The sequence below is a fragment of the Hemicordylus capensis genome, chromosome 5 (genome assembly GCF_027244095.1).
Source record: "Hemicordylus capensis ecotype Gifberg chromosome 5, rHemCap1.1.pri, whole genome shotgun sequence".
Lineage (NCBI taxonomy): Eukaryota > Metazoa > Chordata > Lepidosauria > Squamata > Cordylidae > Hemicordylus > Hemicordylus capensis.
Window position 1 is genome coordinate 168,716,516 of NC_069661.1, and position 13,924 is coordinate 168,730,439.

Sequence of the window (13,924 nt, forward strand, 5' to 3'; positions counted from 1 at the left end):
GAGGGCTTGGAAGATCATAAAAATGTCTCTCCTCTGCTTTGCTGATACAAATGGAATCCCTCACCCTACCTCTTGTTAGCTGTTTGGAGAAAATATGGGTTCCAAGACCTGGGTTTGTCAGTGACTAGATGTGCTGGGTTGTGACCTATTCTGCTGAAAATGGCTTTTTAAAAAAGGCTCCTACTTTGCTGCGAGTTGTACACGGTGGACATAGTAGAGCTTAAGACAAAGGTGGATGAAACTATGACGTGGCATGGGGGAGTCTTGAAGTCTTGAAACTGCAGGTTTCAGAAAAAGCATGTGCTAATCCACTTTTAATGTGGGTTTGGGTTCATGTTGCTAGGGTTCTTGATATTTTTGCTCCTTGACATACTGGTCATCCTTATATTAAAAGCAAATAAATTATTGCACGCGTTTGAGTTACAGTAGCATAAGGAGTTTCCTTTTGACAGAGGTTTTGTAAAAATTATTCCACTGTCTCTTTTCACTCCTGCTTGTATTTTCAGATTTGTAAGGCAAATGAGTAAAATACTTGAAGGATATTCTTTTAAGGCAATATTCCTCTCTCTCTCTCTCTCTCTCTCTCCATCCATAACATTTAGCCATAAGAACAGGAACACAAGTGGCATGCCAATGTTCATATTAAAATTTAACTGCCAACTCAAGTCCCCTGGCAGTAGGACTGAACCAGAAAGTGACAGGAATCCTTTAATAGTACAATCCTAAAGGCTGATATGAGCAACAAATCACTAAGGCTGCATATTTAAACTCGGGTTTTTAATAGCTGGCATGGGACAGTGATTAAGAACAGAGCTGTGAAGCAGGATGCCTCTGGTTTAGATCTCACCTTAAGCATCAGCTCATGAGGTGGCCTTGCAGTGCACACTTAAAGGTGTCTACTCAGATGTAGGTCCTGTTGATTTCACTTGAACTTACTCACTAGTAAGTCTTATCTAGGATTGCAGCCATAGGCAAGCAACCATCTCGCAGCCCGTGTGACACTACTGGCCTGCCTTACAGGCTTCTTGCAGGATTGCTGAAATAGTGAATGTGGAGCTCTCTTCTGTTATTAATCACAATGATCATCTAAGTGTGCACACTTGGTGTGCTGTGGTATCCCATCTGGACAGATTTCACGGTGATGGCTAGACTATCGAGGCATTTGTGTGAAGCCATAGTACTGGGGTCCAGCTCTTGTTTGCTGTATCGTAAATAACTGACGTCACCTGATCCTAAAAGTATTACTTGGAAGTGAACAGCCGCAGTTATGTAACATGCTATGTAAGGAATTGATAGCAGCAGCTGCGCATCCCAAGTTCCTCTTTCATCCTTATTCATGAAATCCACCCTCTTGGCAATAAGTTGTTTTTGCAGTTCTGTAAGCAGCTTTTATCAGGGTGTATTGTAGCCAATCCTACTCGGAGTTGGAGGAAAGAACCATATTGATTTTAATGCACATAAGTGTACCAAGCTCTAGAATCGGGCTGTAAGGACATTTCAGTGTCAGGCACTAGCCCTATTGGTACAGAACTATCCCAGGGTGCAAAACCTTTGCATCAGTTCTATTTCCTTGTGTTGCAAGCTTCAGGTTAGATCTTAGGATCTCTGAGCAAAAAGAAAGAAGCTGCTATAGTAAAAAAACAACAACTAAGTATGTAGGTTTATGCAGCATGATAATACATGGGTTCTATAGCTGTTTTCATGCTTCTGCAAAAGGTTGTACAAGTTCTTTACTGACCACCACTGCATGGTATAAAATAGCCTTTCTGTGAGCAGAGGACACTTTCTGCATGATCAAATCCATCATTAAGATTGCTATTTCTTATACTTTAGAAATCCAGAGATTGGCCTCTTTGGGACTGTTTCTTTATGACAATCTTACATTATTTTAATAACTTTCTTGAAAGTTAATTCCTTTTCCTGGAGCAGCATTTTTTATATATACCAATTTAAAATATAGCACACTATTTATTGCATATGGTTAAAAGCTTAATTGCCATGTTGCTTTTTCTAAATCATAGCCGCTTCATATTTTTTGTATGAGAGCAGTATTTTTAGTTTTCAGACTTTAATCAATATAAAAAAAAATGCTCTTTTGAAATGTAGTACCTTTTTCTTCCCCTCAAGGGTTCTTTCAGTTTAAAATTGTAACAGGTTTTTTTTTAATGTTTGGCAGTATTTTGGAAGTTTACTCGTCATATTCTGTGTGGAACTGGCCTGTGGTGTTTGGACTTATGAGCAGGAAATTCCGGTGAGTGAGTCAAAACAAATGCACAAAATTGAAATTACTAAAAGATTTCAGCTAGCTAATTCTAATCTAGACTTCAAGCCTGCCTATAAGATCTTCTCTCTCACACATATGCTGTATTCCTATATTTATGTACTTAGAAAGAAGTCACTCAATCAAATTTTTAGGATCAGATTTCAGGATCCTGTTGACCCAATAGGATTTTTACTGTTTCGGATTCAAAGAGTTAGAAACTCGCCACTTTCCCCCACCACTTTAAACTGTCTAATTAAAATGTTAAGAGCCGGGTCTCACGATCAGTGAGACCCGATTTGGAAGGGAGAGCGGAGAGCCCGGAGAGCGCACACAAGCAGAGCGGAGGAGCCCTGGGCGGCCGGATCAGCCGCCCACACGATTGCCAGCTCCGTGACAGAGCCGTGGGGGGAGCTGCGCGGCCCCCGGAAGCTCCAGTATGCCCTCCGCAAGTGCGGAGCTGGGAGGCAGCTTTTCGCCTCCCCTTCGGGGGTCTACTTGTGAGTAACTATGGCACAGAGTCATGCCGCGGCTACTCACGATCTTTAAAACCAGGTTTGCGGAGCGCTTGCTCTGCAAACCTTGTTTTAGGGCAGGGGTAGTTAGGCGGGTTACCTGCCTAGGGACCACCGGGCTTGCAGCCGAGCCTGGTGGTTCACACAATGGGGCAAAATCAGGCTAGTCTCTGCTAGCCCGATTTTGTCCCATCATGTGAATAGCCGCTAAGAGTAGTAATGTAATCTACTATGAATTGTTTGTCATCATTTGTATTGCAGGATAGATAGATAGATAGATAGATAGACAGACAGATATCGTAAAGACCAAAAAGGAACAACAAAACAAAACAAAACAGGGCGGGGGAGGGGGAAAACCTGGCCACGTATTCCCACATTGTGTGGGGCTGTGGGTATTCATCAGAGAAGAGAAGGTACTCTCTGCATATTCAGAGATACTTCAAAGTCACAGGGATACTCAAAATTGTGCTATCATAGGACCATAGGAAGCTGCCATATACTGAGTCAGACCATTGGTCCATCTAGCTCAGTATTGTCTACACAGACTGGCAGTGGATTCTCCAAGGTTGCAGGCAGGAATCTCTCTCAGCTCTATCTTGGAGATGCCAGGGAGGGAACTTGGATCCTTCTGCATGCAAGTGTGCAGATGTTCTTTCCAGAGCAGCCCCATCCCTTGAGGGGAATCTCTTCCAGTGCTCACACATGTAGCCTCCCATTCCTATGCAACCAGGGCAGATTCTGCTTAGCAAAGGGGACAAGTCATGCTTGCTTCCACAAGACCAGCTCTCCCTTCAGTTCCCTTCAAAACCTGAGGTATGGCATAGGGTGCACACTAGTGCAACACTAGTGTGGAATGCAAGCTGCAGGCTCAATGGTGCTAGCATAACATGTTTGCATAAGCGCTTCATTTTTCTGGACGTCAGCCACTGTTTCTTAATTATTTGGCATGTTCCTCAGGGCTGAATCTTAGCTGTGAAAACAGGACCTGGGGGCTAAACATTAGTTCAGTCCAATGCTTGGCTTGCTGTTGTCTCAACAGTTGATGCTAGCATCTCTTGGTCAATACTATCTTGTATGTGTAGGATTCTGAACAATCCTTTTGGAAAACAGTCATTTTGACATCCTTACAAAATTTATTCAAGGAGGCCCCATTGAAATAAAAAGGAAAACTTGTCCTTTTCATTTCAATGGGACTTTGAATAAATTTAGTCAGGATGTTAGCCATCATCTTTTGAAGGCTAAACCTTTCTGTCTTGATCCCTAGTAAGGCACATTTCCATCCACAAGAATTTAACCTCACAAACATATATAAGATACAGTGTTAAGGACTAAATTTAAGAGAAATTGCAGTGAAAATAAACAGAAAATATTTTTCAGAATCTAGCCTTTCTGGCTTATTTGGTCAGGATTGACCAAATACTGAACTATCTGAAAGAGGCAACTTTTTCATACTAATTATAGCCCACCCAGGGGGTTGAGAGAGAACAACATTGAACACACTTACAAGACTGGAAGCAGGGTGGAAGTCCCACCCCCAGCCCGTCACTCACTCTCTTGATCTGCTCTTCATGCTTAAAGCAGTGTTAGTCTGAAGAGATGAATGTTGTAAGTATGACTGCCTCCATTTCCATGATCAGGAGGCTGGGGCACCCCGGTTATACAGAAACTACAAGTATACTGTTCAGACCGTAGTACTCGTAGTACTGCAGTATTGAAGTTATGTGGTAATGATTAAAAACACACACACACACACACACACACACACACACACACACACACACACACTATGTATATATAATATATATGTATGTATATGTGTGTGTGTGTGTGTATATATATATATAGAGAGAGAGAGAGAGAGAGAGTGTGTGTGTATATATATATATATATAAATTAATTTAATTTAATTTAATTTAATTTAATTAAGTAAAACTTGCTGGGAAGTCTAGCAACCACTTAAATGTTTGCATTTTATATAAAACACATGTCAGTTGTAAAGCTGCAACTATTTGTAAGAGGTCTTACCTTCAAGTAATTTCTCTCCTTTCTTTTCAAACTAGAGGTGTAACCTTGCATGGGGAAATAGGTTAATCAGTATAGAGAAAACAAGCTGGCATGTTATTCCACTGGCTGTGAAATTCTCCCATCTTAGTTTCAATTTGGTACATATTTATGAAGCGAGTGACAAGAGTTTTCCAGAGAACTGCCAAGATATACCCAAGGCACTGGCCTTTTCAACAGCAGCAAGTGTATTAGAAATTATGTTGATGTGTTGTTGCATTCCCCCCCCCCCCCACCCTCTTTCCTTTTTTCTTTTTTTAAAGAGTTCATTTGGTGTTTGCAGAGCACTGGGACCAAAGGCATTTCTGGCAGATCTTCCATCTGAAATTGCATGCTAACAGTTTTCATCAGAATTCATTCCCTTGCTGTACACATTCCAATGAGAATCTACTATTCCAAATACAACCGGTTAAAGATATTACTTTGTTGAAATGTCAGAATAAAAATTGAAATGTAACTATATGTGCTACCTTCACCCCAAGAGCACATCTGCCCACCCCTGGGATTCTGATGAGGAAGAGCTTTTTAGAGCTCATTAATAAAGATTCTCAGCAGGGGCTGAATGCAGGATGGATTTGAAAGGGAAGTCTTCCTAATGTATAAGTCATGTGGTCTCTCCATTAAGTGTGATCCAGTGACAGCCATTACCAGCATGGAGATCTTTTCGCTGGCATCCACATTCCTGTGATGGACCCTCAACAGCCAGCAGTGCCTAAAATTTGAAGAGGCTCCTGTGTGTGTTTTGGAATCAGTGCTGACATCCATATTAGCACTGCACTGGTGCAGCAATGCTGACATCCATACTAACACTGCGTGTGTGTGTGTGTGTGTGTGTGTGTGATTTTCTCTGATCTCCCCTTCCTTCTGAAGCCCATTGTGCTTCCTGAAAATATGTCCCTGAAGGCTGTGCAACTCTCAAGAATGTATTTTCAGGAGGCACCATGGACTTCAGAGGGAAGGTAAGATCAGCATAAATTGCCCCCCACCCCCACCCCCATCATACGATGATGGCCCAGTGTTAGTCTGAAATGATGTTTGACTTCTGGTCTGTCCAGGGAACAGACATCTCTAGAAGTGTAAATACTTGTATATTGCTGTTTGCTAGGACTCCTCCAGCCTTTAAGGAGAAAAGGATTTGGGGGTGGATTTCTGCTTTCTCAGTTGTTTAGCCTTCTGGGATTAAGCAGCAAGAAGAATCTCGTGTGAGTGTGTATGCTTTTGGTTTTAGTTTACATGAATGTGTTTGTTTCCCATCCTTTTGCTAGTATGTATGTTAGTGCTAGTATGGATGTCAGCTACCATATTCTAATACAGGGCAATACAAAGTGTTTGTGTAATTCTGCTGTTAAGGCTGTGCACACAGGTGTGTAACCACCATTGTGCAAAGAGGTTCAAAGAACCCAGGTTGCCAATGGTAGGGGCTGCTAAAGCCCCGGGGGGGCTTGGCTCAGGCTCCGGAAGAGCCCCGAATGAACCCCCTCCGCCCACACCCGGGCTACCGGGAGCCCCAAGCAAGCGCTTACTGATCCTTTTCAGGCAGCGTTTGCTGCCTGAAAGCATCTATCCCCCTTTCTCTCCCTCCAGAGAGGGAGAGAAAGGGAGAATAGATGCTTTCAGGCAGCAAGCGCTGCCTGAAATGACAGGGAAGCGATCACTCAGGCTCTTCAGAGCTCGAGGTCAAGTGCAAAGGGGGCATGGCCTCGAGTTCTGAAGAGCCCGAGTGAGCTCTTCCCTGTCATTTCAGGCAGCACTTGCTGCCTGAAAGCATCTATTCTCCCTTTCTCTCCCTCTCTGGAGGGAGAGAAAGGGTAATAGACGCTTTCAGGCAGCAAACGCTGCCTGAAAAGGATTGGCAAGTGCTCGCTTGGGGCACCCAGTAGCCGGGCCGGGGTGGGGGTTCGTTCGGGACACACCCTGTGCACATGATGCCACACGCACGGGACACCATCAGAGGGGCCACCGGGCAGGCCGCCGCTCAGCTGGCTCCTTGCCTGCATGCACATGACCAAAAATGCTGGCAGGGCAGAGGGCTGGCAGGAAGGTAGGCTCCTGCTTGCCTCCCCACACATGATTGGTTTTTGTTTACTGTCTCTGCCACTTGTGTGGGGCACGAGGTGCACCACAGCAAGCCTCAGAGCAGGGAGGAAGCCCTCCAGCATCTCTCAATGCACTGTGCCAGGAGCATGGAGCATTGACGGATCCTCCCTCAGCCAGGCTCTCTTGGCTCGTTGTGTGCATGGGCTGCTTGCAGCCTGAGCACACACACAACCCAGCAGCAGGGTTAAGGGTGCACTCGCGCCCTTAACCCTGGCTAAAGGCTGGGATAAAAAGGCAGGTTAGTTGGGGCGGCAGCGCCAGGATCAGCCTCAATCTCAGCACTCCACACAAGCAGCCTAACCTAGGCTGGGTTGTCCTAGCCTGGTTTTGGCTGCTAGTGAGGATAGTCTCAGTGTATATGAAAGGGCATATATATCCTGCTGTCACTCCAAGAAGTTCAAGATGAGGTTATCTCAGTTTACCCTCACAGTAACCCTGTTAAGGGTTTGATGCTAAAGTTAATGACTGAGTTAATGATGAATGCTGGAATTTATTCTTTGTGTTGTTGTTTTGTTTTGGCCACTGGCCGTAAATAAAGTATCTATCTATCTGGTGAAGTAGATTTGGAGGGACAATGATTTGCCAGACAGTCAAGCTTAATGACTGAACAGGGATTTGAGCCCAGCTTCCCTTGGTTCAAATCCAGCGTTCGACACACTACAGTATTCTGGCTTGCTATATGGAATATAGACATGGGATAGTCATGAATATAAATGGTTGTGACTAAGAACTATTGAAATCATTGAGACAAGTTAGTCATGAGTAGATTAGGTCTCTTGAATTTCAATGGAATTTAGCCTTGCCCAACAGCTTAGTCTGGATGCTACCCAATATTGAGAATAATTATGAACTAATTAAATAATGATATACTATCCTCCCCTTTATACCCGCCCCCCGCCAAGTAGATTGGAGATGAGGGTGACATTTGCTGAGGTTCACACTTTGCCTTGCCTTATTATTCTGGAACAGTTTATTTAAAGAAATGCAGCTTGCAGGGATCCAACAGCAGATGATCCCCATTTTCATTGCTATTTACCACTAAGATAGGCTGTGTCTGTATGCCCTTTTTAATATCCTTTAAAATGAGCCCCCATGGTGCAATATCTGCTTGAGGTTTGGCAAGTGTGGTTCATTGGAGGCCTAGAATGCTTGCATATTGCATGTTGATTAGCTTGAAAACCTGTAAGTTGAGAGCAGAAGTGGAGCTGGTTCCTCCATTGAAATCTATGGGATGCTTAAAGGATGTATATCCTTCTTTGTGTCCTCTCAGATAGGTCCTTGGTGCTATCTGTCTGAAATTTGGCAGCCATGATCCCTTGGTGGGGTCCTAGGATGCCTGGAAATTTAATATGGAGCAGCTTGAAATCATTGGACATACAGAAGGCAAATTGGGGATGGTTCCCCCATTGAAACCAAAGTAAGATCTTCAGCGGAAAAAATAAATAGACACACAAAATGAATAGAGACACGAAATTCAGATTCCATGTGAACTAGTCTGGTGTTTTTGCATGCAAGAAACCACCTTTATTAATCAAATCTAATTTGTAAGAAAGCTATCTTTCCTCCTCCTTCAGTATTTTACCATACTCAGTCTACTCTTTTCTTACTCTCATTATTAGTTTCTTCCTTTCCACATTTCATTGCCCAATGTGCCTCTATTTGTTTCTTTAGTTTCTGACTTCTTTACTTTGTCATAATTGCTCTTAATTAGCAGCTGCTGTGATGTTTTCTATACTCCCTGGAACAAGTTCCCCCTAATCTACAATTGTTGCCATTCCTACTAGTGCTTTAAGATCAAGAGCAAGTCTACGAGGAGCAGTTTTCTTCAGCACTAGCAACACGAGACTTTACTAGCACTCCTGAAGATGGAACGTTAACACAATATGTTTATCAACATTACCTCATACAGTAGGCAGGGCAGAAATCAAGCTGTACTGTGTCACATTTTAGTTTCCACTTAGCATGAAGCTACAAGAATCCCAAAAGTGCTGTTGGAGGCTTTGTTGTTTCTGGTATTTGTGGATGTTTGCCACAAAATTGTGATCTATTGCAATTTAAGGCTACTTTGAACCTTTGGGGGCAAATGCCTGTTGTAAGGGTCTGTGGCCCAGTTTGGACAATACTTTCCCTGTCCTTGTGATTAAAATGGCGATGTTCTGAGAGTAGGCCCATTATGATGTCTTTAGTGGAGATCCAGGCAACTGTCTTCAAGGTATAGTGCAATTGTACATATTTATCTGTATTATCTCTCCAAATCTCCTCTTAGAAATAAACTGCCCCCCTCCCCGCATATCCAGTATAAAGCATATTGTAACCATTGCACACCTTTTTACTAGATGTGGGTAAATGATTTGCCTTTGAGAATGCATCTGGAATCGAGGAATCCAGATAAATGTGCTTGATTTCGTTAGTAATTTGCATAACTGAAAATGAGAATGCCACACCCTAAAGATATGAACATATCTCTCATATGAAACTGCTTTTCTGCAGTTTCATCTGAGAAACCACAAACAGGCAACACCGGTATTATTTATTTATTTATAAATTATTTATTTGATTTCTATACCGCCCTTCCAAAAATGCTCATAGCAGTTTACACAGAGAAATGATGGCTCCCTGTCCCCAAAGGGCTCACAGTCTAAAAAGAAACACAAGATAGATATCAGCAACAGTCACTGGAGGTACTGTGCTGGGGGTGGATAGGGCCAGTTACTCTCCCCCTGCTAAATAAAAGAGAATCACCAAGTTAAAAGGTGCCTCTTTGCCCAGTTAGCAGGGGTTAGTGCTTGGCTGGCACTGCCAGTCACATAAAAGCCAGCCCCGCACTGTTGCACAAGAGCACTGTTGCGCAATGGCTTAAAACAGCACGCACACATTTTGCACCACAGAACTTACACAGGAAATAATGTTAGGTTCCGAGCATAGGTGTACACATGCTGCTTTAAGTAGTTGTACAAGTGTGCTCTTGTGCAGCACTGCCAGAGCTGGCTTTTATGTCTACAGCAGTGCAGGTCCATCGGTAACACTGGTGTTGCCTTGCCCATAATATAGGCCAGTGCCTTATAGATCATACAATTTATTGAGATCTCAATTTAGGCATAATATTGCTATTTTAATTGTGCTGCTCAGATGGCACAGTTTAAGCACCTGTTGTTCCAAGTTCACAAAGGCTGGAAGAGCTCTAACAAGGGAGCCAAGCTGGCCAATTAACTCCATCTGCAGCTGAATATCCTCAGGTGACACTGCAGATAGTGCTGCTTGCATTTAACTGCAGTTTCCCATTTCCTCCTTAGTTAATATTTAACATTTGCCTCTGAGTCATGGGGTAAGATTTCATTTTCAGGACACATGTTAATTGTGATGAGGAGCACAACAATGTCCAATTTTGCAAGTCATCTAGTAGCCCACTGAAGGTGGAGCCCAAAAAGAGCAGAGTACAAAATATCTGAAAATGTGTGTGAGATTTATTCTTTATTATGTAATTTCTGAGGTGTTCAAATAGGCTGCCCTGCAATTTAAAAATGTATGTCCACAACTATGAAGAATATAAATGCAGGGCAAATCTGCGTGAAAGTTGCAGTTATCATTTGTCAACTTGAATGGTTGAAGTCCATTCACATTAGTCCTCACGCGATATTTCGGCAGTGTCGGCACATTCATTGCCACGTCACCTCAGGCAAAAATATGTGACAAGCCTGAGAGTGACAAGAGGCAATACTCTCTGAGGACCCGCCTCGTGATGATACTTACTAACATTTGTTTGAGCACGCGGTGGAGGACCGGCTTTCTCCATTACAATTCAAGGAAGGATGCTTGTGTGTGCAAAAGTTCACATTGGTGTTTTAATGGATCTGTGGGCTGAGGTGTTTGTGGATTGATGGTGTTGCAGAATAAATGTAATAATAGATGTTTTACCAGTGCAAAATATGAAGCAATTCACTGTGTTTCTAATGGTTAAGGATATAGGGTTTAAAAAACCCCTCTAAGATTACAATTATTTAATATTTATTCCATGCCAGCTTTGTACTGGATGATAGTAACTGCAGAATCCTGAACATCTTGTGAAGTCAGGCCTTTTCATCTATCCATGATGGATATGCATAGTGGGATGGCATTGTGGTGGTAGGCCTCGCTCTGACCTATGCACGCTTATTAGAATGTCTGCAGGGAGCCCTGTGTGTACAACTGCACATGCGAAGGGCTTTCTTAATGCACTTATGAAAGGCAGGGTTCCCATCACATGGAAGGAGCCCTCTGCACATACAGCTGTTTTCTTGGGGGCTTCTTACAGATAGATGCTCCTGAGAAGGAGAAGCATTTCTTCCGTCTCACTGTTCCCTTTGTGTTTTTGTGCCAGGTTGTTTTTTTTTAACGTCTTATTGGTTTTTCCCCAGCTGTATTTTCAACTGTGATTTGGAGTGTTAGTGATGGAGTTTCTTAGGCATCCATCATTTGTCACTGGCTGCTATGAACATTGTGAAAAGGAAAGTGGGTGGTGACGTGAAATACAGTGAGGCAGAATGTTGCTGCCTGCTTGCCTTTCCAGAAGCCCAGGCTTCCATTAAAAACAATGACACTTATTTTAAGTGTAATTAAAGGTAATTAAGCTCCTGAGGTGGCTGTTTTCTGTAGGGGGATGGAGTGTCCTTCAGGTCTGAATTTTCTAAATCTTAAATGTCATGAAAGTTGAAGGGAAGAGACTCATTTTGCTATTAATGTGAACGAGGGAATAGTGTGTTTCATTATTAATTTGATGTCCAATAAGACTGAAAACTTATTCTGTTTCTGCTTTAACTGAGGATTGTTATGCCAAAGGAAGCAAAACTGTGCTCATACACTGATTGGGGTCATGTTCTGTGCCATGAGAAAGCAAGCTGTACATCTAAAAATAGTTTTACTTTGGGGGAAAAAATAGGAAAGGAAATGCTATCTCACAGTGCAAGATGAACACAAGTCTTCTTCTTCTTCTTCTTCTTCTTCAAAAAAAAGTATATTGTACTTTACCAATGAGTAGAAACTATATGTCCTGATTATCACTGCTCTTCATATTTTGACACTGTTGAAGTCAATCAATAGTTGTATCTGTTTGTTCTTTTGATCAGTTCTTTTGTTTGATAAAAACCAGTAGCTATTTACCTTCTAAATAAAAGTCCCTAAAATATAGTGGTTTCATGTATTTATAGCTATGCTTCCTCTGGAAGATAATAGAAATAAAGCAGCCAAATATTTTGGCTGACATCCAGACTAAATTACTCAATTTCAGGATTTACTCTAAAAGAGTACTTAATTTCAGTTGGTCTTCTGTTGAGTACTTTAATCAGGACGTCAGTCACTATGTTTTAAATTGGTACTTCTAAAATTGTAAATATTATTAGAACAAGGATATGTTTTTCCTGCAGTAAAATATTGGGATGTTAGATCCATGTTGTACAACCCTTTTTGAGGTGGAAAAGTGACCACAATAAGACTTTTCTCCCTCAGAATTAACGTTAAAGTAGTCTTGAGAAGGTCCCTCCACCATGTAGTTAACATCATGTTACCCTATTGTCAAAAACAATATTCAACACATGGTTTTCAGTACATGAAAGCTTGCAGCTTTCTCATATAGGGGGATTCCAACATACAATCACACGATATGAATAGTGAGAGGAACAGTTGCCACCTCATGGCAACTGTTCCACCTCAAACATTACCCTGTGAATTGGCCCTCAGCGACAGGATAGTAGATTCACTAGTGATTTATGTCAATTGCTATGAATATCTCTTAATCATCTTCAGTATTTCTGCATTTTGGGTTGTTGTGGGTTCCCCCCCCCCTTCAAAATGTTTGTCTTTTTTCCTCAGGTCCCTGTGCAGTGGTCAGATATGGTCACTTTAAAAGCCAGAATGACCAATTATGGCTTACCTAGATATCAGTGGCTTACTCATGCTTGGAATTTCTTTCAGCGAGAGGTAAGGGAGCAAGCAGCTCATGAAATAGCCCTGCCATTGAATAAGCAATACATTGGGATGGGCATATCTAAGCAATGCCTCTAAAGCCAAGGGCCAATATGCAAGAAGAGAGGAGGGAAAGGAACCAGGGTGCTGAAAAAGTTATTTACTGGGATAATTCAAAAAATACCAACACATTTTGAACATTATTTTCTTTGAAAGCAATTGTCAGTGACTCCCGAACTTTTTAGAGACTTCTTTTTCTGAAGCCCTGGAGAATCACTGCCAGTCTGTGTAGATAATGCTGAGCTAAATAAACCAGTAGTCTGACTCAGAATATGGCAATTTCATATGTAGTTTTTTCACTCAGTCAGTTTAAATTCGCTAACCTTGTTGTTGTTGTTGTTATGACTTGCCTCTTCTTTTCTTAAAAAAGATGAAATTGTGAATGTAGTTGGCAAAAATTTTATATCTATTGTGACCAATCAAATGAATTAATATATAAAAAGTGAGCAATAGTTTCCTCACCCCCTGTTATGATCTGTGGTAACTCTAAATGCCTGCATTGTTGAAAAGAACAGACATTTGTTGAAAGTACACTTTGAGGCCATTCACACAATCAAAAACTGTGTCCAACCTGGGTTTGGGAGCTGTGTGTGATCCCAAATTTTGGTTGTGTGGAAGCAAGGTTAGAAAAAAAACCCTGGGTAGAAGTGATTGTGTGGAAGCAAGGTAGGAGGAAAAGCGACCCAGGTTTTCCTCCTACCCTCCTTCCACACAATCACTTCTACCCAGGTTTTCCTCTACCCTTGCTTCCACACAACTGAAAATTGGGAGCACACACAGCTCCCAAACCAAGGTTGGACACAGATTTTGACTGTGTGAATGGCCTTATTAAGTTTAAGAAAGTTACATAGAAAGCTGACATAGAACAAGCGGAGCCACCATCATGTTCTGAGTTCATTTGAGACATCTGGCCACAGCTGGAAACAGAGTGCTGAGCTAGATGGATGTTTGGTCTGACATAGGATGGAAATTTTTAGTTGAAAAGTAAGAGAGA

General features: G+C 42.1%; 1 protein-coding gene across 4 annotated transcripts in view; it reads left to right on the forward strand.

Annotated features, from left to right (window-relative positions):
* Window positions 1–13,924, forward strand: part of TSPAN12 (tetraspanin 12) — a 94,531-nt gene that overhangs the window by 70,807 nt on the left and 9,800 nt on the right. For 3 of the 4 annotated variants that reach the window (XM_053258025.1, XM_053258026.1, XM_053258027.1), the window contains exons 5-6: window positions 2,177–2,251; window positions 12,778–12,885. In XM_053258025.1, coding sequence (XP_053114000.1) covers window positions 2,177–2,251; window positions 12,778–12,885 — 183 coding nt within the window. The remainder of the gene's footprint in view (window positions 1–2,176; window positions 2,252–12,777; window positions 12,886–13,924) is intronic. The other variant, XM_053258028.1, reaches the window with a different exon arrangement.